The 25,507-nt window shown below is 56.5% G+C and overlaps 1 protein-coding gene across 1 annotated transcript in view; it reads left to right on the top strand.

Annotated features, from left to right (window-relative positions):
* Igsf21 (immunoglobin superfamily, member 21) overlaps positions 1-25,507 on the top strand; it is a gene marked incomplete at its 5' end in the record, with an annotated part of 221,340 nt that continues 195,833 nt past the window's right edge. The window contains 1 exon segment of the mRNA XM_005409806.2: positions 1-26. Within this exon segment, the coding sequence (XP_005409863.2) occupies positions 1-26 (26 nt within the window).

Raw genomic sequence — 25,507 nt, 5'->3', positions numbered from 1 at the left:
CGCCGCGATTCTGGACCTGGCGCGCGGTGAGTGCGGGCGCCCGGTGGCGACGGGCGCGGGGAAGGGCGCGGGCCGGGGTCGCTGGAGAGGGGCTGGGGTCCGAGCCCCGTCCTGGAGCGCGGGGCTGTGCGGCTGGCTGGCTTGGCGCGGGGTGTTGGGGGCAGGACGTGCTTTTGGAGAGAGCGCTGGTGGGTTTGTGCCTGTGTGTGTGCGTGTGTGTGTGTGTGTGTGTGTGTGTGGCGCCGGCGTGTGTCTTTGTGGCGTCTGTAAGGGTGTCCGGGAAGGAGCACTGCGTGCAAAGGGGTCGGGAGTGAATTTAGAGGCGTGCGCGCGCGCGTGTGTTGCGATGGTGTGGGTCTGCGTGTGTGTCAGAGGGGTGCTGGAGTGTCTAGATCAGTTAGGGAGAGGGAGAGAGAGAGAGCAAGAGTGTTGAGGGATGTTAGCCAGTGCCAGCCTCCTCACGAGGGTGTGAAGTGTGCGAGCTCCTGCCACCGTGTGTGCGAGCGCAGTAAGGGGTGGGGACGTGAGGTGTGGCGTTCCACGCGTGTCCTGAGTGTGCTGGTCTCTTAGTCTTTCTGTGTGCGCAGGGGTGGGACTGTGACACTCAGGCCAGTGTGTGCATAGCTGGGATGTGTGGAGGTACAAGCATGCTGGGGTCTCCGTGCTTCTTGGACTGGGAGTGCGTGGTCCTTGTGCGCAGGGGAGCGTGCAGGGGTGAGCAGTTTGGGGTGGGTGTGTCCCACGTGGACCTGGTCACTGGCCAAGCTGAGCCAGCTAGAAGCAGGCTGGGGCTCCGGGGCTGCCGGTTGATCTCGAACTGTTGGCGGCTCCGCAGCTCCAGGGTGCCGGGTCTGAGGCCGGCTCTGAGCCGCCAGCCTAGCACCACCGCCTGGTGGGTCTTAACTGCTGGCAGTGCTGAACCTGGGGACATGGGCACATTTAGAGAGATGAACACAGCAAAAGTAACAAACCCTGCTGGAGGGAGGGGACCAGAAAAGAGCCCCAGGTGAGGGATTCCAAAAGGTCGGGCATCCTGGTCCCCATCTAAGCCGAGCGGGCACCCTGGCTGCCCAGAACCAGCTTTGCTGGCATCAGAGCCCAACTTGGCACAGGAGGTGGTGGCAGTGGCGAGGAGTGTGTTCCAAAGTAGCCACTGTGACCAGTAGGGCCTCTGCCCCTATCCCAACGTGGTGGTGGTGGAGGTGGAGGTGGAGGTGGAGGTGGAGGTTCAGCTCTGGCCTCTGCCGTGTCTCTTTTCCCTTTGGGAAGTGCCTAGCTACCCGGAGAGTGTCTGCCAGGAAGGAATGTCCCTTTCTACAGTAACCTCACCCTTCTACTGCTAACCCCCTCGCCGCTTCCTCAGTCTTTGGCGGGTGCTGGGTCTGGGGCTGGTAGGAGCTGCAGAATTTAAGACTGGAAGGCGGTCCTTTTGGCAGAGAGGGGGAGGGGTTGGAGCCACCCCGGAAAGCTAGCCCTGTACTTTGCCCCCCCCCCCGCAAAAGTGTATCAAAAATCTTTCTAAAGTGGATAAAAAAAATCTCCCCCAACTTTGGGGCGAGGGCTCCTTCCTTTGGATGCCTCTACAGGGGACGATTATATGGGGGGGGTCTCCGGTTCCGCTGCTACCAAAAAGGCGCTGGGCTTTGTTGAAACGCACTGGAGCCCTCACCTGGACATTGCAGGGAGCGGGGTTGGGGGTTGGGGACAGGAGGGAGCACCCCTTTGCCCCCAAATGCGCAGAACTGAAAAACGCGGCAGGGCTCGTGCGGTGACCAAGAAGAGCTGGGTGGGAACCCTCGACTCCTCTAGGACCCCACCCCGCGAGCTCTCCGGGGAACCGTAGAGCCGCCTTCTCCTAGCTGCTGAGCAGCAGAAATCTGACGACGTCCTGGCGCCTCTGTCCCCTCGCCCGCCTCTGCAAGGCTACGGGAGGGGGCTTCGGGCGCCGGAGGCTCGCGGGCCTGGGCTGGGGGAGCTGCGCGACCTTGGAGCCGGCTGCCGGGGTAACGGGGCGGCGCAGACCCCGATCGCGGACGGGAAACTTTCCTTGCCTGCTGCGCAGGGGGACGCAGGGGGACGCAGGGGGACGTCTGGGGCCGCTGCGGAGACTGAAGCGCGTGGGGGTGGGTAGGAGAAGAGCCCCTGTGAGACGCAAGAGGCGGGCAGTGCCGGAGGGGGGCGCCCTTCCAGGAAGTGGCCGCGAGCGGTGCACCTGGCCCAGGCTTTGCAGGGCCGCCTGCCGGGAGCTGCCTCGCAGCGTTGGGAGGGGGCATCCAGATTCGCCACCCAGAAAAACGTGCTGGCCCATTGGGGGCGATGGCGGTCCCTGCTGAGGGAGGGTCACGACCAGGGCGCCCTTCTCCTGCCCCTTTCGATCGGAGCGCCAGGAGGTCGAATTTGAGGCGGGGGTTTCGCGTGCGCGTCGGCGGGAGGAAGGATCCGGCTGCGCACAGGAGTGGCTGGGCCGGAAGTTCCTGCACCCGGCTCCCAGCTCCCCAGCGCCAGACTCTCCCGAGGAGAAACCACAACCCTCCGGTCCTCCAGCTCCCCGAGGACAGTCCCCGGGTGTTGTCAGTTCCTCTGGTCCCAGTGAACCTGCTAGGCACTTCGAGAAGTGCTGCGCTCGGCCGGAGAGAGATGGGGCGCCGGCTGGAGGAGTGGGTGTGGGACTTGCCTGGCTTGGCCCTGGGGAATTCTCGGCGGAGAGCGGAGAGCGGAGCGTGGGCAGGCCGGGTGAGGACTGGCCTAGGCCGCGGCCTGGGGAAGGGGGCTGGTGGGGCTGCTGGGGTGCTGCCAGGGCTCGCCCAGCGGCCCCGAGTCAGCAGGTGGGTGGGAGGAAGGGCTGGCTGGAGCGGCGGAGGAGCTGCCGCGCAGAGACTGCGGGGGCTGCGCGCGCGCGGCGAGCAGGTGTGACGGCTTGGCATTTCATCCTCGCTCTGCGCCCCCTCCCGGGACTCCGGCTCTGTGGGGCTTCTCCAGCCGCGGGAGCCAGGAGAGGGCTACCCGGCCCCGCCGCCGCAAGGCTCCGCCCCCTCCCAAACTCCACCCTTCCCCGCTCCAGACCTCCTGGCAAGCAGTTTGGGAATAATTTTTTTTGTATTTCAAGTGCAGAGAACGTTGCAGCTGGAGCGATCTCCGAGATCACATGGCCTGAAACTTCTCTATTTTTTTTTAAATCAGGAGAACTCTTTTAGAGGGAACCGATTTTCACCTCCATCCCTGACACCCCAGTAATGCCTTTAGCAAGCTGTGAGCCTGAAGGTGGAGCCCTGTGGTCCAAGTAGGGGCTGAGACCCACATGGACACTCCTTCCACACAAATCTTTTTCTCGTTTGTTTTTCTTCCGATATCGGGAATCGAACTCACGACCTCGCGCTTGCCAGGCAGGTGCTGTGCTGCTGAGCTAAATCCTCAGCCCCCTTCCACACAAATTTTAACAACCTCAGATCGCTTCCTTCCTAATATCAGGGCTGGGTTTATTATTTTTTTTTCAATAGCCTCCATTACGTGGCTTAGCGGCAATGTGTCAAGCCGGGGACTAGATGCATTCATGATCTTTTCACAGATGAGGCAACCGAGGCTCAGTTTTAAGATTTAATGACAGAGCACAGGCTCCTTCCACCTTCTTCCTGCTCCTTTTTTCCCCTCCAGGGTCTCTTTTCTGGCTTCGGAGAAGTTTTGGGCAGGGTGGGTGGGAGAAAGGAGAACCTGATGGCCGAATAGCGGTGGCAGCCGGGCTTCTCAGAGTGCGGACCACATGTCCACTTGGATCTTACTACACTGTGACAGTTGGGCAGAGAGGGGCTCTGGGGAGGGCGGCGGAGGGTTTAAGGAACCCAAGGAACCACGACTTCAAAGGCAGAGACCAACAAAGAGGAGGCTGCTAAGTGCTCATGACCAGGCTCTCTGGAGGGCACATGGGCACAAGACCCGGGCGACAGCAGCTTGCCTTACCACCTTGACCCCTCTACCACACCCCAGCGCCACTTGGAATTCTTTTACCAACACATGCTGATCGTATATGATGTGCTAGGTGCAGTGGCATATGGGGAACGTGGCCTTGGCCGTGGTTGGAGAACCGCCCCCCCATAGTGTCTTCAGATTAGTGGAAAACTCTTCAGGTAGAGTTTGGAAAGGACTACATACCTGACCCTAACTGACCTGAGAATTGTGATTTAGTTGTCTGATTTCATTGGACCCTTACAAGCACCGTTTGAGGTAAAGTGAATCCTATTTTGCAGAAGAGGAAGCTGAGATTCAGGAAGGCCGACTTGCCCAAGGCCTTCAGTCAGTCAGTAAGCGGTGAGCAAGGATTTGAACACAAGACGGTCTGACTTCCCTGCTTGTGCTCCTTCCTGCCTGCTCTGCTGTCTCCTATCTCCTGGTGAGAACGGGCTGAGCATGTGACCCAGGAAGTGCCACCCAGAGAGCTGCAGAGTCCCCCAGTCTGGATATTTTACTCTCAACCAAACCCCAGGTGAGGGATGTGTTTGGTGTGCTCACTGGCACAGATGGGAGAGGGAGTGCCCCTGAGAGACACTGTCATCGTCAAGAGAATGAGTGGGTGTTTGCTGTGGGCAAAGCACGCTTGAAAAGAGAAGGGCTTGTGAGCAGTGACCCTCGTCCTGGTGGGATTTGAGGCCGTGTGTGGCCCCAGAAAGGCGAATGATGATCTGGGACCCATCCTTCTCCCTTCCTTGCTTTTTCTGTCCTCTCCTCCCCCTCTTTTGTTTCTTTTTTCTTTTTCTGTAAGGACCAGTGCTCAAGATCTTTCCTAAGTGGAGGAGCTGGGGGTTTCAGACTCAGGTCAGAGACAGTCCGTCCATAGACAGCTGCCTCGTCACCCCAGAGCAACAATGCACCTGCCGCATCTTCTGTTTGCGGGAGGAAGCAAAGCCTTCCCTTTGAAAGCACAGATGTCAGTGGTGGCGAAACACATGACATCACCTCTGAAGAGGTGTCCATCTTCAGCATGCTATTCTCGGGCCCGAGAAGGTGGTGAGATCCCACTTTACGCCCTCAGTAGATCCAGAAGCAGAAGGGGCTCATGTTCACCAAGACGGATTAGCCATTCCAAATTCTACGGATGGAGCCGGTAAATGCACTGTGTGTGGAGCTGGGAGTATAGAAGTTGTAGGCTGCTGTCACCTCTGCAGATCAAAAGAGAAAGAGAGACAGCCATGGAGGAGGGGGGTTTCTTTCTGAGACTCTGGCTTAATGCTACCCAGAGTCTGCCGTGCTCTCCAGACCGCATGCCACCTTGGTGGGTAGGATTTTCAGGTTAGGCACCCCAAGTCACACGTTCTTTGGAATTTGAATACTGCAGAGTGTCAAGAAGATTGAGAACCAGTGGAAGGTCCCTCTGGCCAACAGAGCCCCTGAGAAACTGGACTCTGCTCATTTCCTGAGGCTGATAATGATAGAACCCATCTCCCACGGTGCTGAGAGATAGAAACGGTCATCATACAGACAACTCTCAGCTGAGTCTGGTGGACGCCCATGATAGAGACTGACATTAACCATGGCGACGCTGGAGTGGCTGTAACACCAGCAGTGCCCATCTTTGGGTCCTTGTTGCAGACTCCACCCTCGAGCTCTCATCAGTCCTCCGCCCTTTTGTGGCTTGAGTTGTCCAGAGTCACTTTCAGCTGCTTGGACAGAAAGAACCCACTGGATCCCTTACGTGTGTTGACTGCCGGTTAGCTCACTCTTGGTGACATGCAGAGTGCTGTACAGGGCACACTGCCTGGTTAGAGGTGACCACACCTGACTCCAACACCAGCTGACTGCCCTTCTCAGAGGCTGGGGCTGTTGAGTGCAACCTGAGACCCAAGTTGTTTCCTCTAGTGACATGTAGGGTGGGGCCTGTCTCACTGTGAACTCAGATCCCCTCCCCCGCCTACCCCTGCTGCATGGAGGCAGAGACCCTGTTTTTGCACACCGTTGACTCTTCCTCCTGAGACACATATAGGAGCAGGATACAGGCTGGCTGCTGGGATGGATCAGCTACCTTTGGCCTTTGGACATATGCCTCTTGGTTTAGAAGAAGGCTGAGCGTTCCCCTTACTATTCCTATGGAAAAGTGTGTGAAAAGGCTTATAGCTTGTGGACTCGCAAGTGGACTTCTGGCAGCAAGGACCTAGTCCTGGAGCTACTTCTGTCTTTCTCTGGAGAGCCTTGGATATCAGAGTGGTGGAGACACTGCCTCCAGACATCCTGACCCTCTGTCCACCAGTAGCACTTGAGAAGGGACATCCACTATCCCATGTAGACCTCATGAAGACACAAAGGCAGCTAGCCTTGCGCCCACTGGTTGGGTGAGGGAAACTGAGGCTGAGGAGATGAAAGGAGGGCTGTCGCTATTGGCTGGGATGGGCCCTGGGTTTCGTGGCTGCAGGCTTGCTGTCTTCCTTCCCCGGCCCATCGAATGCTGCAGGCAGCCTGAGGGCTCTGAGAGACACAGCTCAGCACCCATGAGCTCACTGCTCAGTGAACTTGGACTGGCGAAGGTGCCAGCTGAGCTGAGTGCTGTCCACCGCCCCCATGACCTCTGCCTACCAAAAGGGTCATATCCCCAGGCCACAGGCGAGGACGCTGATGGCTACCCAGCTTGGAGAGCACAGCCCACTCTGTCTTCTGCTGCCCCACAGACCGGCCTGCACAGAGGTTCCTGGCCTTGCTTCCCGGTCCTACACCTCCTCCCCTACTTCCGCCTTTCTTGGCTCGAGAGCAGACATCTGCCCGCAGCCAGCTCAGTCTCTGGCACCCTACGAGCTTCCCTGCTGGTCTTCGCTCTCCACATTCTCCCTCCTTCAAGGGGCTGGAGGCGGCTGTGGGTCTGTCTCTGTCCAGAGCGGACCTCTTGAGAGTACACATCCTTGCACCTCAGCCCTGGTGCCAGGTCTGGCTCTGAGCGGAGACCCTGAGGATATATTTGTCAAGTGAATGAAGGAATGATGAGCCCGAAGTTCCGGCCAGACCTTGGGGCCAGGCGTGTTTCCTAGCCCTGCTCTGCCACCTCTGGAAGTCCTTCATGTGTGAGAATATCCATTGTCTATCTCTGTCCACTGTCACACTGCCACTCACACTGGTGCCCTAGCTGGAGTTTGGGGACAGCCAGCAGTGGAGGTGGTGGGAAGACCAAGGGGCTGCCTGTGCCCGCTGGGCTCCCCTTGGGAGCGTTAAGGAAGGGAGGGACAGGCACGCATCCACTGGGTAGTTCCCATGTCCCCTCCTCCTGCGCCAGCCATGTTCACGATGTGTCACATCAGATCCTGCCGGAAGCCCCCATTTGGAAGACAGTGCACACCCCAGTTCACAGAGAAGGGCCTGGGGCTAAGAGAGATTGTGTGACTTGCCTGGGGTCACCTGCTCGGAGGGGTCCCTCTGGAGTCACGCCAGGCTTTGGTCTGCACATCTCTTCCCAGCTTGGAGTTTGTCCTGTTGCTAACATGACACTGACCCTCCCCCCACCCCCAGGGAGTATTTATGTACAGCGCGGGAGGCCAGCAGCACTGCCAGTGAGGGCTCCCCGCAGAATGGCTGCTGGAAGTTTGGCAGCACAGCCCGGCTTGCGGTCCTTCCTCTGCGCTGGCTCAGGCACACAGCCTGGGTTTCCACCTGAACTGGATCCAGAGGGTTGTAGCTCAATACACTTGGGCGAGTCACTACTTCACCTTTTAAAAAGAGAAGGCGAGCTGGGCTTGGTGATGCCCAGCTGTAATCCCGGCACTGTGGGAGGCTGAGGCAGGAGGAGTATAGTTGAGTCCAGCATGGGCAACTTAGTGAGACCCAGCCTCTAAATAGAAAGGGATGGGATGTAGGTCAGGGTGGAGGCCCTGGGTTCAATCCCAGTGCTACAGAAAAGGGGAGGGGCCCTCCCTTCCTGGGGCCTGCTGGCATGGCAGCCCTCACTCTTCCTGTCCTGCTGGAGGCTGACTCTGACTTTGGAGCAGGTCAGGGGATCCAGTCTCCTCCATTCATGGGGCAGCTGCTCCAACCTAAGTACGGCTGTGTAGAGCCTCTCTCAAGGACCCTGTGTCGTCAGCAGCCCCACAGCACGAAGCCACTTGGGAACCACAAAGATTGCATGTGATTAAATGGCCAGCATAGAATCCGTGGGGAGCACAGGACACAGCCCTCAAAGGCTCTGAGGGGTCCCATGCAGGTGGCAGCAGGCGTGGGCTCTGGGGTCTGACCAGGGTCTCAATCCCAGCTCCACTGCTTGTCCCATGTGTGAACTCAAGATGTCTGCTCATTGCTTGCTGCCTTGGTCTGCCCAGCTGTACACGCAGGTGTGCATGGCGGCCTTGGGAGAGGTGGATCAGCCGAGGGGGGATCCCCAAGAACAGCACCTGGCACAGAGCAGGGGTTTGAAACGTAGAGGCTGCTGTTAGAGTGCTTTGTGGCTCCCTATTGTGTGGTGGATGCCCCCCCTCCCGTTCCCCCGCAAGGGGAAGATGTGTTTGTAATCCCCAGTGCCTGGGGGACCCTAAAAGAACCTCAGAATTCTAACCCTTGAGAATTACAGAGCATTGGAGCCAGAAGGAGCTGAGAAATTATCTGCACCATCTTCCTCCCCATTTTAAAGGTGGAAAAACTGAGGCCAGGGAGGGGAGCCACTCATCTTCACTGTACACATCCAGCAGGATAGGGGGACAGGTCTTCTTCCTCGAAGTCCCCGGCCCCAGCCAGGGCCCTGCCAGAAATTGCCTGCTGGGGAGCACTGGGATCTTTCGGGATGGAGTGGGGCCCTGGCGGCACTCCAGTAGGGAGCAGCCCCACCCATAAATCACAGGAGCGGCCCAGAGTCACAGGGAGAGGCAGCTGAGCCATAGGGCTTTTGTTCTTCTGCCAAGCTCTTCTGGTTGCCCTTTTCCTTCTCTTTCTTCGGAGACACCCTATGCCTTTGACAAGCTTGGTTGTCACCAACTGTGGCTGCTCCCACGATCTCCCCAGCACCCCCAAAGGAAATCCTCCTGACATCAGTGCTGCCCTGGCATCTACTGGGCTGGGCAGCACTGGGCTGGCCTGGATGGGCAGCACCCGGCCGAGGTGACCAAAGGTGTGGAGCTGCAGCATCCCTAGCTGGCGTTCAGATTTTTGTCAGGTGGGAATTCAAGCCCTACAATAGCCAAAGGCCAGGTGTCTGGCTCCACCGAGGCAGATGATGCGTTGCTAATTGTCACCCAGCACCTCATGTCCCAGGCAGGAGCGGAAGGAGAGAGGTGGGGGTGGTGAAGGCCGCCACATCACAAAGGCTTCTTTGTTCACTTCTGTAGCAGAAAAGTGGGTCGCGGCTCAGCTTAGAGGGGAAGTGGCATCAGAAGGCAGACTCCTAGGGCCTGTCGCCTGGCTGGGGAGTGCAAGGTGGGGTGGGGAAGAGAGGTCAGTACCTTGTTGGGAGAAACAGGGTTACCTCATGGGGCGGAGTTAGGCGCCCAGGACAGTCTGGATGGCAGAGACCAACTTCCTGTCTCAGGAGAAAGGACAGTCCTCCCTCCCTCCTTCTCTTCTTCCCCCCTTTCTGTCCTTCCTTTGTGCACCAAATATTTATTGCCCACTTCCTAGGGGCCGGGCACCGGGGAGGGTTTGGGACCGGGAAGAGTGAACAGGCAAACTCTGACCCTCGTGGGGCTTACCGCTTAGGGCTGCACCTATTCAGTACATTGCCCCATGTGACTACTGATATTTAAATTACAATGAAATCAGTTTCTGGTTACTGAATTCAACAAAATCCAGTTTCTCAGTCATACCGGGCACAGTTCCATCCAGTGTTTCCTGGCCACTCAAGGCCAGCGGCTGCTGTGTTGGGTGGTATGGACAGGGCATTGCCATCTCTGCAGAAAGTACAAGGGTGACCAGGTCTGGGGCCACGCTCCTCCCAGGCAGGGTGGGAAATAGCAAGGGATTGGGGAGAGAGGGTCTTGTGCTTCTCAGATTGTCCTTACAAAGTCAGGGAGAAAGCCTTGGGCTGATGCTGTCATGTCTGTGTTAGTTAGCTTTTCATGGCTGGGATGAAAAATACCTGACATTCGCAACTGAAAGGAGCAGAGGTGTATTATGGCTCACGGTTTCCGAGGTTTAGTCCATGGCCACTGGCTCCAGAGCACAAACATCATGGCAGAGAAAAACTGCTCACCTGATGGCAGCCAAGAAGCACAGAGAGAGGGAGGGAACCAAAGAGAGAGGAGGGGGCTGGGGATAAGACGTAACCCGCAAAACCATGCCCTCTATTTTTTTTAAAAAAATGAGACCAATTTTTCTCCACCTGGGCCTCTCCTCCCAACAGTATATTCAGCCATGAATTTGTCAACGGATCCATCCATTAATGATCCTGTTACATCACCAGGTGCTGCTTCTTAACCATGCTGGCTGGGGATCAGGCCTCAGCACCTGAGTCTTTGGGGGCCCCTCGTACTCTAGCAGTGCCTTTAACACCCCTCTGTCACTTGTGGGTGTCTTCTTCCAACAAAAGGTACCAGGCCGGAGGCCGCAAGCCCTCCACCATTGGGAGTAGGATTTACTCTTTGTTGTCATTGTAATTATTTCTCAGTCACCCTCTGTTTAAGGCAAGTGCTACTGGTTTGCCATTTGGGCAGTGATTTAAATTCTCTCTCTTTCTCTTTAAAGTGGCTTAATTTAAGTAAATAATGAGTCAAGTTAAAGAAAAATGTTAAGCACAAGGAAGAGCAGGTGGCGCATTGAGGTGGCTGATGTGTGGAGGTGGTGGGGGTGGGCATCTGCGGTTAGGAGCCCAATTCGGATAGAGCAGTGGGATTCAGTGGCACAGAGCATGGCTTGAATTTCAGGGCCGCCAAGTTCTGTGGCTTTGGGACCGGTCTGTACGCCCTTAGGATCAGGTTCCAGCAGGCATGGAGAGCACCCTGGGAGTCTGGGAGGGCACTGGTTTCAGGGAGCCAGCCCCTGTGACTGTGGGGGTGGGCACGGGTAGCTGGGACCCGGAAGCAGGCTGTGCACAGACGGCTGCATGGTGGCAGAGTAGCCCCGAGTAGAGGGAAGTGGCCGACCCTTGCAGACAAGCGGGAGCTGGAGAGAGAACTACCTCAGTGTCTCCCTCTTCTTGCCGGTGAGCCACTTCTGGGTGCCTCCTTGGGAGGTCCCTGCAGGTCACACTTGAAGGCACAGAGCAGGTGGCAAAGGGGGAGAGCGAGCTGGGGTGCAAGTGGCACCCGGATCTAGTTTCCCCATTAATACAGGGAGGAGCTGCTCTGTCCCTAGCAGACAGTGCACGGTGGGTGCTCAGGACTCCCAAGTCTTCATTGGAGCAGCACCAGCAGGACCTGACTGGCCCCCTGTGCCCGCTCCTGTGTGTGCTACTGTGTTCCATGCCGTCTTCCCGCAGCCGGGGAGCCATGTTTGCGTCTGGGCCTAAGGAAGAGGCGGAACTGGCCTTTGAGGGGCCCGTGAATCTGCATGGCCGTGCGGGGGGCCACTACGCGTTTGCACCACCACTCTGCCCTGGCTGGAGTCGACCTTTGAGCGCGTCGTTGCTCCTCCAGTGTCTTCAGTGCCCCCGGCCCTGCTCCTCCCTTGCTCCCCGGTCTGTCTCACTGATTGATTACTTCACCCCGGGGCACACTGATTCGTCATTCCCCAGTCTATTTTCCACCCTATTTCCCACGGAGATGTTCTTTCTCCTTGGATCCATTTAGGTCATCTTTTCCCCGATCCCTACCAGCTCCTGGCACATGCATACCCGTCAGGAATGGTGCTCCCAGAGCTCGCTCCGCCCACGTGGAAAGCAGCTACTCCCTAGGCTTCAGCTACTCTTCCAGGAGGGGAGGGGGCCTCTGTCCCTGCTGTGGGCAGTAGGGGAGCAGGGAGGAGACCAGGGAGGGAGAAGATAGCGCTTTGGACCACTGGGTCCTCATCCATCACGGTTAGAGGGATCTTTACGGTGAGGAGTAGCTGGAGTTCAGGGAGTAGCTGGCTTCTATGTGGAGATAAATCTTCCTTGGGAAAATGTGCCTGGGGGTCCCTTCAGCTTCCGGCTTCTAAGTCAGCTGAGCTGGCTTTCCTCTTGACCCTCTATTTTCTCTCGTCCGGCCCCTTTACCCATCTACCTGATGGTTCAAATTGCCTTTGATGAGGACTAATTTTGCCAGTTGAAATTCATGAGACGCCTGCGCATCCGGGGCTTGGCTCAAATTGCCATGACAAATACTAGCAGCAGTTTCTTCCCTGGCTCATTCTCTGAAGTGCCCTGGGCAAGATGGAGCGCCCCTGCCCCTCCCCAGTGTGCCGTCTGTCCCCTCTGCCAGCCCTACCGTGTGCCCTGCCTCTACACAGCTTGATCGCAGCCTTTCCTACGAGCTTGGTGGCCGCTGCCCTGTGGGAGGGATGGATGCCTACTGGGGATCAGTGTTCCTCGGAAAAATTGCCACCAACAGCTCGCTCGGCTCTGTGTGACCATGTTGGCTGAGGTGACATTTCCTTGTTTGGCCCCTTTTCTGCTACCTGACTGTTTAAATTGACTTTGATGAGGATTCGTTTTCCGGTGCTCTGCAGGCTGGCCCTCCATCTGTCCCGGCTGCTGGTCCCTGTCAGGGCTGCTGCCACCTCAGCCTCCTTGGGCAGGGCTCTCTGTGTGCCCAGAGCAGCTACGATGGGCTGCGTGTGTCACGCCTCGGTCACCCCTTCGTGACCTTTGTCGTAACTGCATCCGCCTGTGCTGCTTTGCACATCATTCTCTGAAAGTCAAATTTAAATTGATTCCTCCTTTTTCGGATTTGCCTCGTGCAAAGGAATAATGCATGGGGTTGTTGTACTGACTATACTTTTCTCTCAGTTCCTATTAAGAGGCACCTGTGACTGAATTTCTAAGCAGCTTTCTCTAGTCCCCTGTGCATCACCCTGTAAGTACCTTGGACAGCACTGCATTGGCGGGAAGGGTCCTAACCTCAGAGTCATGAGCTCAAAACCTGACTCCAACAACCCCATTCATTCTCTTGGACCCCAGATGTGGCCTTTTAGTGTCGTTCAACAGCTATTCACTGCTTGGCCTGGGTTGTGTACTAGGCTGGGGCTTCATAAATAAGCAAGGGATCTAGTGATCAGTAGAAAGGATGGCCCATGATTGGGTATTGAAGGATGCATAGGAGTTTGCCAAGGGACAAAGGGAACAGAGGGATTCTAAGGTTTATAGGCTGGAAAGAAGCTGGGACTTCTGGAGGGCATAGGAGGCAGAAGTGCGGGGTGTGTGTGCTACAGGAGAGGAGAAGGGTGGGCGGGGACTGGGGGAACAGATCAGGTACATTGGCTGGAGGTGGGCCGGTGCTGCACCAGGCAGGTTTCCTGGCAGCCTGGGCCTGGGCCCCCCCCCTGGGAAGGCAGAAGCCTTTTCCTGCTGCAGAGGCCTCTTGTGCAGGGCTTTGGGGTGGGAGGCAGAGACACCCGTCCATCTAGGTTGGTCTTTACGAGATGCGCTCTCAGCCCAGGGTCTGAAGCTTGGCCCACCGCTGGCTGCAACCAGCTCCTCTCAGCTGTGCGGTCCAGGGACGGACTCCTGGACTCCAAGTGCAGTGAGGGGTGTGGCCGAGTCAGGGCGTTCTGGTCCTCACAAAGTGAGCACCACTGAGCAGCAGGCACCGTGACAGCTCCCGCCCACACTAACTCCCGCCTTACGTCCTCACGGACCCCGCAGGCAGGCCGTGCTGCTCATTTCCGTTTTGCACAGAAGACCACACAGCCCAGAGAGGTCAAGCCCCTTGCTTGGGGAGGCACAGCTTGTGGGTGACATGCTCGGTTTTGAAGCCGTTTGACTTGTTTTCTGTGTTCTGTGTCTTCCTGCACCTTGGCCAGCGATCTCTTCCAGCGTGACCTCTGTGACTTCACAGCCGGCATCTCCATGGCTCGTGGGGCCCCGGGCTCCAGGCCCCCACACCTGGGCTGCTGTGGGAGGTTCCAGGCCTGTCCCTCCCTGCCCTGCAGTTCTGGGCGGGAGCTCGCTGTGTGCTGTTGTCTCTGGCCTCCTTATTATTATTATTTCTTTCCAGCATGCTGCTAAAAGCTTCCTGCAGAGAGCATGCAACCCAGCTCTTTAAAATTTAAAGGGCTTTACTTAAACAGTGCTGTTTCCCTTGGAAAGAGACAGAGAGGCAGATGTGATGGTTATATTTAGTGCAGTGTGGGGTGCAGTGGGTGTGCGGGTGACTGGGAGATGTGGTTTGTGGTGATGCCTCAGGGAGAAGGATCTCAAGGTTAGGGTCTGCAGCCAGCCTCCCTCTCTCCCTCTGAAACCCCAAACAGTGTGGCCTCAGGAGAAGCCACTGTTCAGCATTCTGTGAAGAACAGGAGGATGGAGGCCTACTAGGGGTACCCAATGGGGACATAAATCTTGGCAAAGAGCCTTGCCCACTCCCATGCTTCATGCTGCCCCAGGGCCTTTGCACATGCTGTCCTCTCTGCTGTTAGCTGTGGTAGTCAGTTTTGTCATTGTGACAAAACACCTGACACAAATGACTTAAAGGAGGGAAAGTTTATTTTGGTTCACAATTTCAGAGGTTTCAGTCCATGGTCAGCTGGTTCCATGATTTCTGGGCCTTGGAGAGGCAGAGCATCTTGGTGGAAGGGGTGGTGGAGCACAGCTGTTACCTCATGGCATCCAGAAGTAGAGAGCGGTGTGCAGAAGAACCAGAGGGGGAGGGGCTGGGGACAGATAGAATCCCCAAGGTCATGCCCTGTGACCTTGCTGGGCTTCCCCTCCTGTTTCCATCACCTCCTGTAATGACCCTGTCGGAAGATTCATCCCTGAGGCAGTTAGAGCCCTCCACCTCTCCACAGCCTTCAGCATGTGAGTTTGGGGGCGTTTCCAGTCCAAACCATAGCACCCTCCTTGTGGTTCTGGTCTCTTCCAATGTTTCCTATACATCTGCTGTGTTCACAACACCAGGGGCAGAGACGCAGGCCCTGGGGCAGAGATCCAGGGACTTGGATGATCCGAGTCTACAGCAAGGTTGTTGCTGCTGTCGCAGAGCCGGGGCCGCAGAGCAGGTTCAAAAAGAGCTAGCTTCAGGCATGAATGAGCCAGTAGGCCTGGAGGAACCACACCCATTGATGAAAGAGAGAATTCATTCCTTCTTTGGAGCATCCATCCATTCATTCATTCATTCTTCATGCATTCATTCAACAAACATGGATCAAACACCTGTGCCCCAAATGGGCTGGAAGGAGTAATAACAAAGTGTGGGTGGGGATGTTTATTGAACATCTACTATGTTCTAGCCCCAATCTGCAAATAAGTAATGAAGCAGATTCACCCTAATAAACGCTTGGGTGGTGAGAACCAGGATAGTGTTGGGTAGTGACCATCCGGACAGACTCAAGTGAGGTCCTGAGAGATGAGCAGGACCTTGGGAGGTGGGAGGAACTGGTTAATCCATGGTTTGCAAACTGCATTCCTCAGCACCCCAGTCTCCTTTGGGGGAACCCCCAGGTCACTTTGGGAGGTAAGCATATGGATCAAGATGGTATTCAAAAGGACCCCTTGTCCCCAGATCAAGCCAAGGGCTCTCCTTACCTGTTTTTACCAGCTGGGCTCCTTCAGCTTTATGGGAGAAAGTAAAACAGCCAAGAAAAGCATTTGGAAATGAATGGGAGGGGGAGGGGAGGAAATGGCCCTCCCCCGGGGCTGGAGGGGATCTGGGGCTTTTCTGTTTAGGGGCCACCTCTTTTCTTCTACATGTGGGGAAAGTGAGGCCACTCACGGAGGGGCCAGTGAGTTATCCCAGGCCACCAGCAGGAGGGGACACGTCTGCTGCCAGAGCTACTGACTTCTGCCTCCTTCTGTCTGACGGTCCCCAAGGGCCACGTATCCCCAAATGGGGAGGACACTGAACTCCCTGAGCCCAGCCTTAGGACGCCCCTGGAAGTCCCTCTCCACTGCCGGCCTGACAGGCTGCCCCACCCTCAGGGGAGCCTTGAATTAAGGGAAATATTTTATGATCACATGCTTCGTTATGTTTTATTAAAAGTGCCCATGCTGGCCCTGGCTCACACAGCTGCCGCTGTCCCCACCCCACTCGCTCAGAGCAGGGACCCAGCCGGGGAGCAGGTGCCCACGGGATGAACAGAATCTTGCGGGACGCCCAATCTGGTCCTGCAGCTGCCACTGGAAAGGGTTGGTTCAGAGAGTTTGAGGTGGAGACCAGGGTCACCCAGCATGGTACTTGGCCTTCGCCCTGCCTTCTTGACGTCCCCGTGTGCTCTGTGGGAGGCACAACCAAGCTGAGGTCCCCCTGGAGCTGTGCACATCCCGTCCTCTGGTGACCTTGCTCTCAGCAAGACTGGTGGTCTCAGTCTGGCAGCAACCAGAAGCCCTGGCATCTAGATATTTCTACTGGAGAAGCAGGCCTCCCCTTCCCGGTGGAAAGGGCCAGCTGAAGGGCCGAGGAGACCCCAAGTCATCTGCTATCAGTCATTCAGTACACAATGGCCAACGGTTTTAATGGTCTCTGCCAGAGGAGAGAGAGTGTTCAACCAAATCTTCACTGAAGAGAAGAGAACCCTGCTCATAATGTTATTACTGCTGTTGTTATTATTTACCTAATACTCATGGAGGGCATGCTCTTCATTTTTCTGATATTAATTGATGTCTTACCACGTACCTGGGGACACGGCCCTGAGTGACAGCCAAGGGCTTCGGCCTTTGCTGGGTGAGACAGAAGTAAATAGATGACCAGCCCGGCATGGCCTGTGGCCCCCCTGTGAGGACGCTGAAGCAGCCCTGCTGCAGGACGATGCAGCTCCTCTAGACACAGAAAGGTCAAGGAATGCTTCTTGGAGGAGGTGTCTTTGAGCTGAACAGGCAGAAGAGAAAAAGCAGGAAAAGTCCGGCTCAGCCGGGGCATTGCTGTCTCCTGGTTGGATGTTTGTGGCTGTTTCTCCTGGTGGCCTTCTCTGGGCCACAGACCCGTCACTGGGGGCCTGGCACCTGCAGTTCCGTGATACAAAGTCAGTTGGTCTGCGACGGCACTCACTTCCACCCTGGGGACACCTAGGACAGGGGCTTGGGGGCCAAGAGAGTATTCAGCCAAAGGCCGGGGACCGTGCTGAGTGCAGGCTGGACCACTGTCTTTTAATTCCTCCCTATAACATTTTGCAGATGAGGGCCTGGGATCAGAAGTGAAGTGGTCTTAGACCGTGTGTGAGGCACTGGGATTTGAACTGGGGTCTCTCCGGCCCTGTGCCTTCTTCCCAGTTAACTGCCACGCCGTGCCTGCTCAAGGTGTACCAGTGCATCCGGTGCTGGGACAGAGCCCTGTGTGGCGGGGTGAGTGGGCCGGGTGGCAGGGAGCCCAAGAGTATTGATGGCCCTCAGAGCTGGCGGGTGACGGCGGCAGAAAGGTATTAATTAGCAGTTATTCCCTGGCAGCGAGGAGATGGATAGAGATTAAGGTGGCGGCCCGAGCATCCGTTTTGTAGCAGCTGAGAAGCAACAGTAAATCAGCGCTATGAATCGATGCTGGGCGAGGGAGATATGTTTTAATCTTATTAGTGGATAGCATTCTGGGAGCAGCGGAGAATCCCTCACTCAGGGGCCTGGCTTGGGGCGGAGAGAGCGCCGGGCGCTGGGACATCCTGGAGGATGGAGGATTTAGGTCCCATCTGGCGTCACTGCTTTGCAGTTATGCAGATTCGGTCCTACTGTGCACCCCGGGTTCCTCCTGTGCACGAGGGGCCTGAGTCAGCTGTGGGCGGCATTGGCACAGAGGGTTTTGGCCTAGGCAAGCCTTCACTCAGGGTGAGAGACAGGACTGCAGGGTGAGGGGCGGTGGGGACAGGGACACGAGCAGGGACCATCCCTGAGGACCTTCCTGGCGGTGCAGGTGGGACTTGGAGCGGTCCAGCCGTCAGCCCCCAGGAGAGTGGGCTCCTTGTGCCCATGCACAGAGCACGCTGTGGTTTGACTGTGTGTCCGCTCCTAGGCTAGGCTGATTGTCCCGGCCACCGTACCACCCCTGCGCAGTGCGGACAGGCGGGCACCCACTGACCACCGTGGGATGACATAGCAAGGAGGCCTCAGCAGATGTGCCCAAGGGCTCGCGAACTGTTCATTGTAAACCACCCAGCCTGGGCGTTTTACAGCGGCTCAGAGGGACTGGGGCGGAGCACAGCAGCGCAGGCGCAGGCGTAGGCGCAGGCGCGGAACGGATTCCCCCCCCAACCCACCCCCCCCCGAACCCCCGCGTAGACCTGGTGGCGCCGCCAAATTTGACTCCATCCCATCTCGGCGTGGCATGGTGAAAGCCCACGTCTTCCTGTGTCCTTCCGCCAGCAAACTTGTGGGGCAACCTGAAAGGCGGCCACATAGAAGGACAGGGGCCTTTGGCAGTGGATGCTCTCTTCCCTCCTCTCGCCTGCCTCAGTTCAGCTCCGCTCTCCAGGACCAGAGATCTCTATGGCAAGAACACTGGGAGGCACAGGAAATAGTCAGAAAAACCCGGAGTGGCTGGGATAAAACCCGAGCATCTGATGTTAGTTCCACCCAGGACAGGCAGCCCCTCTCTCTGGCCTCCTTTTCCTGCCAGATCTCTGAGGACACCTCTAACAGTCTCTAGTTTTGGGCTTCTCCCTTCTTAAATTAGTATTATTAGCCCCATTTTATGGACTGGTAAACTGAGGTGCTCAGGTAGAGTTCGCAACTTTCTGAAGGATGCATAGTTATCGAGTGTCAGAGCAGGGATTCGAACCAGGTCAGTGAGTTTTCCGGAGCTTAGCTCCCGCCACATGTGGCCAGGTGACCCTGTAGACCTCTGGATTTCTGTACACCTTGTGGGCCGGGGACCCTGCCTGTGTCGCCATGTGGCAGGGGCCAAAACCTTGGCTTCCGTGCGGTGGCAGTGCCAGTGGTGGCAGCGGTCTTCCACAGCATGATGGCTGGGGTGACCAGGCGCATGTCCCCTGCAGGCCACTCGGGGCGGCCTGGTAGCACCCCGGCAGGGGTTGGGGGCTCCTTCTCTTCCCCTGTGTGCTGAGGTCTCACTTGGGGCTTAGTGGGGAGGGGAGAGCTGGGTTCAGTGCCACCGCAGATTTCCCACAGCATCCTTGCAGGGAGTGGCTGTCGCTTGGGTGCCCGGTGGCACCCCCAGTGCCCCCGCCTTCTCCCCCAGTGGCATCTGGCCTGTGGGATCCGGAGACAGCGAGGCTCCTGGCAAGTGGGAGGGGAGAGGACCCGGCGACACTGTGCTCCTCTCCTCGCCAAGCTAGTGAGAACCGGCTTTAAATTCGTAACCTAAGTAGAGTCCCTCTCCCTCCCTCCCTCTCTTTCTCTCTCTCTCTCTGCACAGTACTTTTTAGGAGCAATTAAGGAAAAGCATAAATCAGTCCGGCTTTAAAAGCTCAGGCTGACTTTGTGTTTGGCTAAAATTAGCGGCTTCATAAAGGAGATAGGGGCTGGATTTGGCTTCCAGACAGCCATTCACCCCGGCCACAGGTGACGCCAGAGAGGGGAGCCAGGGCCGCCAGCCCCGCCTGCCTCTGCTGAGCAACACATCCTTGCCGGTCCCACCCCTGTCGCCGTCCTCCCAGGTTCCCTGGTAGGACAGAGTACGGGTTTGCAGAGTGACTGAGTCTGAACTCCAGCCTTGCCGCACACCTGCTGGGCAGCCCTGGGCAAGTGTCTCTACCTCTCTGAGCCCCCATCCCTGAGTGTGACAGATGAAGGAAACCTGCCCCTCGGGGGAGTGTTCACGGCATCCCGTGAGCACATGTGGCTCACAGATCGAGAGGTGCTGGGAAGGGCTCTCACATGTGCCTGCTGAGCATCCCTTCTCTGAAATCCTCAGCACCAGAAGTGTTTCAGAGTCTGGAGTTTGGAATATTGCAAATACGTAATGAGGTATCTTTGGGATAGCACCCAAGTCTACACACAAGATTCCCTGGTGTTTTATATGCACCTTATACATATAAACTGAAGGTAATTTGTAACAACAGTTTTAATAATTGCATGCAGGAAACAAAGTCATTTTCCACTTGTGGTGCCACATCAGCATTCCAAAGTTTTGGGCCTTTGTGGATTTCAGACTTTTGGGTTAGGGGATGCTGCGCCTGAGATTCACAGCCTCCCCCAGCAGCACCGTGGGAGCCTGACAGACTCCACCTCTCCCAGCCACCCAGGGGCAGAGTGACTGCAGGAAATGCTGGTAGATGAGGTCATATCCATCCAGCTGACCCCTCAGGGGATGGAAGTCTCCAAGATCCTCACGGGCTGGTTCACTGGGAGCACACAGTAGGGTCTGATGCATACACGTCCATGATTGCCTGTGGCTGGTCCCTCTGCCTCTCAGAGACTGGTTTCCTCAATACAGTGCAAATGAGGAGAACAGGTACTTTGAGGGTGAGATAAACTGGTACTAGGGGGTCTTTCTGGATTTCTCACCACATGCCAGGGGTTCTAGCATGTGGCAGCGAGGAACCAGATGTGCCTGCACCCCTAGGAGCCAAGAGCAGTGGATTATCACAGAGAGGGCTTGCTGGCTGCCCCTAGGGGAATACTGAGTGAAGGAATGAGTGAATGAATGAATGAATTAGTGGATGAATGACTGAGTGAATTAGTGAGTGGGTGAGTAAATGAATTAGTGAATGAGTGTGTGAATGAATGATCAAGTGAATGAGTGAATGAGTTCATGAGTGAGTGAATGAATGAGTTAGTGACTGAGTGACTGAATGACTGAGCAAATGAGTGATTGAATGAAAGGAAACTCCTCTGGCTGCTCAATGCTCCCTGTCAACTTACGTTATCTGGGGTGTCCGTCATTTGTCCCTGTTGGCACTGAACTTTAAGCCGTCTGGCTCCAGCTGCCCTCTCTGAGCCTCACTGCCCTCTGTGAGGTGAAGATGCTGATGTCATCTTGTGCCCCTCTGAGCTACCAGTGGTGCTTGTGCCCAGTCCCAGAGGCTCCCGGGGCCTGTGAAGTCCCGAGACCAACTATCCTGGCCTGGCTCCTGTCCATTCAGCTCGGCAGCCAGCTCACCCAGGGGAGGGTTAATTGCTCCCAGACTATCTGCTTATCTTGCAGCTCTTATCTGGGGCCTGAGCATTTAGGCAAACACATTAGGCCCGTGCAGGCCAGAGCCTTTGGACAAACATCCCAACCTCTGCTCAGCTGCAGAGGCTGTGGATTACATTGGCCCGGGTGCTTCTGAGTGCCCACCCCAAGGCCTGTCCAGCCCAGGGCCACCTGCAGGTCCTGAGCATCCCAGACCCTCACATCCGGGGACTGCACCCAGGGGCTCTGGGCAGTGAGACCCAGCTGTGGCTGCTGCCTCCCCACCTAGCTGCTCAGAGGCACCCTCAGTCAATCACAGGAGGCAAAGAAATCCTGAGGAGAGTTCTACAGCCATGCCTGGGGAATTAGAGGATTGTGCAAGACTTAGCTTGATCAACAGATCCTTCTGCAGAAAGGGGCTGTCACCCAGCTGTGTGCTCCCCAGGGCCCTGGGCCTCGAGTTCTCACCTGCATCAGCTCCCCAGTGAGGCTGTGTAATGTGCCCCATTACAGATGAGGACCCTGACTCCCAGGTCACTCCTTTGAGGGAGTTGGAGGAAAAGTCACCTTGTATCTGTGCTTCCAGGGTGGAGGCTGCCCCTGCCAAGGTGCCTCACATACCCATCTGCCCTTTGTTTTCCCCTAAGACTTAGGTGCCATTTCTCTCCCTGCTTCACAGATGGGGAGACTGAGGCTCCAGTGTGAGGTCACTTGCTGGTGGGGGATTGCCTGGCTGATCTTTTCAAGTTATAAATCTGACACTCTCCCTCCTGCTTAGACCCATCTGTGGCTCCCCAGTGCCCAGTCATGGCAGGCTCGAGGTCCTGTGGCTGGTGAGGGCAGTGCCTCATTTTATACCTGGGTGTGGGAGGCCTCAGTGTCTGTTTTTCCTGCTCTGCGCTGCACAGTCCATTGAGGGAGACCACTTTGGGGAATGGAGATATAAAGAGAACTCATACTGTAATTTATTTGCATGGATTTCTACCATGTGTGGAGGATTTTCCTGTATTTATCTTCTGATGATTCTACCCCAACCCTTCGAGGTAAGCAAGACAGATATTTATTTAACAAATATTTATGTAGTACTTACTGTGTGCTGGGCATGCTTCTAAGCACCTCATAAATATTAATAAGTTTAATCGGCGTTAAGCACTCTATGAGTTAGAGTCTATTATTTTCCCCATCTTTTTTTTTTTTTTGGTTTTTCTCCGGTACCGGGAACTGAACTCATGACCTTGCGCATGCCAGGCAGGCGCTTTTGCCGCTGAGCTAAACCCCCAGCCCTATTTTCCCCATCTTATAAGTGTGGAAACAAAGGCAAAGAGAGGTGAAGAAACTGACTCCAGGCCACCCAGTTAGTGAGGGATAGACCTGGGGTTCCATCTCCAGCCGTCTAGTTCTTGGCTTTTACCTCTTGCTCTGCTATCGTGCCTTCCAAGTTTGGAGTACCAGGATTGAACCCAGGGCCTTGTGCATGCCAGGAAAGTGCTGTAGCCCTGAGCCACATCCCCAGTAATTTTTATTTTGAGACAGGTTTTCATGAAGTTGCCCAGTCTGGCCTTGAATCTTCGAGCTTCCTGCTTCAGCCTCCAGAGTAGCTGGGATGACAGGTGCTCACCCTTGTGCCCAGCTGGGACTCCACATTTTAAAAGAGGAAAGATTAGGTTTGACACAGGGAGTGACCTGTCTGGAGGGACAGAGAGTGGGAACGTGAGCTGGGAGCAGCCCTGCCCTGGGGACTCTTCCTCTGCCCCTGCCTCTGCCCAGCAGGTCCCTGCAGGGAGGGATGAGACCCAATTTCTTTCAGGGAAACAAGCATTTGCCCCGGAACTGGTGCTGCAGGTAAGGGATCCTGAGCGACAGAGAGCCTGAGCCAGGATTATCAGAGCCAGGAGAAGCCTCTGCGGAGCCCTAGGCTGCAGAATCAGAGCTCTTTAGATCCTTATCTTACTGCGGGAACACTCTAATCCCTGCTGGCCCTTGGCCGCCCTTTCTTCTTCCTTACAGCCCTGTCCTGGGCTGATCTCCATCAGTCCCACAGACCTGAGCAGGAGAGGGCAGAGGGCACTGCTCAGCTGCTGGTTGCCCAGGACTCCCATGTGGGGGACACGTTACAATACTACTAATGTCAGCATGGGTCACTTGCTGGGGGTTCCCTTCATAGCAGAGCCTGGACGAGGGTTGGATGTGGGTAGTTTATTTGGGAGCTACCCCGGAAGCACCAGCACCAGGGAGGGGCAAGAGACACAGGGAAAGGCAGATGCTGGGGACCCCTGACTGTGATTGGTGGGGCGTGATTGTTCTAGCCAGGCCCACACAGCGTGGGAGGGGGCAAGGACATCCGTGGCTGGCTCCTTTTAGGTGGTGACGTGTGCACGATGCTGTCGGTGCAGTTGCTATGCTGCTGATGCTGCTTCCTTTAGCTGAGCATTTACTATGAGCTGGGCTCCTGAGTTATCTCACTGGCATCTCCTGTCTGTGAACATAGTGTCCTCTTTCTGCAGATGAGTAAACTGAGGCACAGAGAGAGCCCCACGCAGCATGTGTGGGAGAACTAGGGTTCAGACCCAATGGTGTAGTCATCAGACACTCACTGACCACCTGCTGTGGGCGGACCTGTGTGCCCAGCCCTGGCTCTGGTTCTAAAACCCATGTTGTCACTCTTGGGCCGTGGACTGCTCTGTGATGAGCTCCTATCCCTCCTGGATGCGGAGGGCATCTTCTCTGGGTTCTCTAGGATGGTCCCAACTGCAAGTATTTTTTATTCTTTTAAATAAAGCCAGTCTGTGGCATCTATAACCAACTGTGCGCTGCTGCTTAAACCTCTGTACGACTTTTCGCTTGAATGACTCTGCTCCTCCCCGAGCTCAGGCACAGCCGTGTGGAGTGAGACATCCTGGTCGGGGCTGGGGACCTGTGGTGGCTGAATGGGTAAGAGGGGCTCAGACTGAGGCTCCGATCCAGGCCCTGGGTCACATCCAGGATGATGAGGTGTGGTCTCCAGCACCAACCAGGGCAGGAACATAGAGCGCCCACCCCCCGGGGATGCCCTGCCCACGCTTCCCTGGGCATCTTGGCTCCTGAGTGTCTTCCTGCTGCCCCTGTTCCTCTCTCCGTATTCATCTGTAGCCATCCCTAAGTGCTGCTGCCAGTTGGGACTGGACCACTGTCAGAAGTGGGGGTGTGTGGCCCGGTGGTTACTGTCTCTGTCTGTTTTTGGTGGTGATGAAAGAACACCCAAGACCAGGTCATTTGTAAAGAATGGAAGTTTATTTGGCCCGTGGTTCTGGAGGCTGGAAGACCAGAAGCCTGACACTGCCATCTGCCTGCTTCCTGGTGAAGTCTTGTGTTGCATCATAGCCTGGCACAGGCAGCACCTGGCGTGACAGAGCAGGGTGCTGGCTCAGTCTCTCTTCCTCTTCTTTTTTTTTTTTTTTTTTTTTTTTTTTTTTGGTTTTTCTCCGGTACCGGGAACTGAACTCACGACCTTCCGTTTGCCAGGCAGGCGCTTTTGCCGCTGAGCTAAATCCCCAGCCCTCTCTTCCTCTTCTTATAAAACCATGGAAGCCATCCTCAGTCCTCACCCTCACAGCCTCATCTGACCCTTGGGACCTCTCCAAGGCCCTGCCTCCAGACACCATCCTTGTGAGACCTGGGGGATTAAGTTTCCACCATGTGAACCCTGGGGGACTTCCCCACTCTGCAGCACTATGATCGAGGGCCCTGCGCAGGTCCCAGGTGGCGGGGCAGCCTGCAGCGAGCTGTCTGTGTGCTCCGGGCCCTGCAGCCTGGACCCTCTGGGCCTCAGTTTTCCCACCTGTGACACAGTGTTGATGCAGCACATGCTGCCAGTGCCCAGCAGAGCCCTGGCACTGCCCTCCTCCTGTCAGAGCCTGCGCACTGTGAAGGCAGGTCTGCGGGCAGCAGTCAGTCTGTGCCAAGGCAGGCAGGCAGTGGTCTCCACAGCCGCTGGGACCGGAGTGGGCGGGGAATGGGGGCATCTGAGGGAGACGCTCTGAAGGTGCCTTCCACATGGCTCCAGGGGTCCCTGGGACTGAGCCTCAGGTGCCCGTGGGGTGCTGACTCGATGATGCCTCTGACCTCACTGACCTCCCCTCCCCACTGTGGGTGTCGGGTCACTTCCAATCTGAGTTGTCTCTGCAACAAGGAGAGCCCAGGCCACGCCACTGCTGTCCTCCTCTGTCGCTCCATCCTCCAGTGTGTGAAGCACCCCACGCTGTCGCGGCTCCTGGTCCTGCTGCCGCTTCTGCTGATGTCATTTCCCACCCTGTGCTCCCAGTCTCCCTACCCAGGCTCGACGTCCTTGTGGTCACTGCTTGGCAGCTGCCTGCTCCAGAAAGCCTTCCTGACCAGCATTTGGCTGGGCTGGGGAACCCCCCTCCACGCCCCCAAGGTCCCTTTCTCTGGCATTGTGGGCATCCACACCCCAAGTACCGCCCTCTGTTTCCACCCCTTCGTCCTGCTTGTCCTTTGGT

The sequence above is a fragment of the Chinchilla lanigera genome, unplaced genomic scaffold, assembly GCF_000276665.1.
Source record: "Chinchilla lanigera isolate Chin_1 unplaced genomic scaffold, ChiLan1.0 scaffold00126, whole genome shotgun sequence".
NCBI classification, from domain to species: Eukaryota; Metazoa; Chordata; class Mammalia; order Rodentia; family Chinchillidae; genus Chinchilla; species Chinchilla lanigera.
The sequence above is the reverse complement of the archived record's forward strand: the minus strand, read 5'-3'. Positions and strand labels throughout refer to the sequence as shown.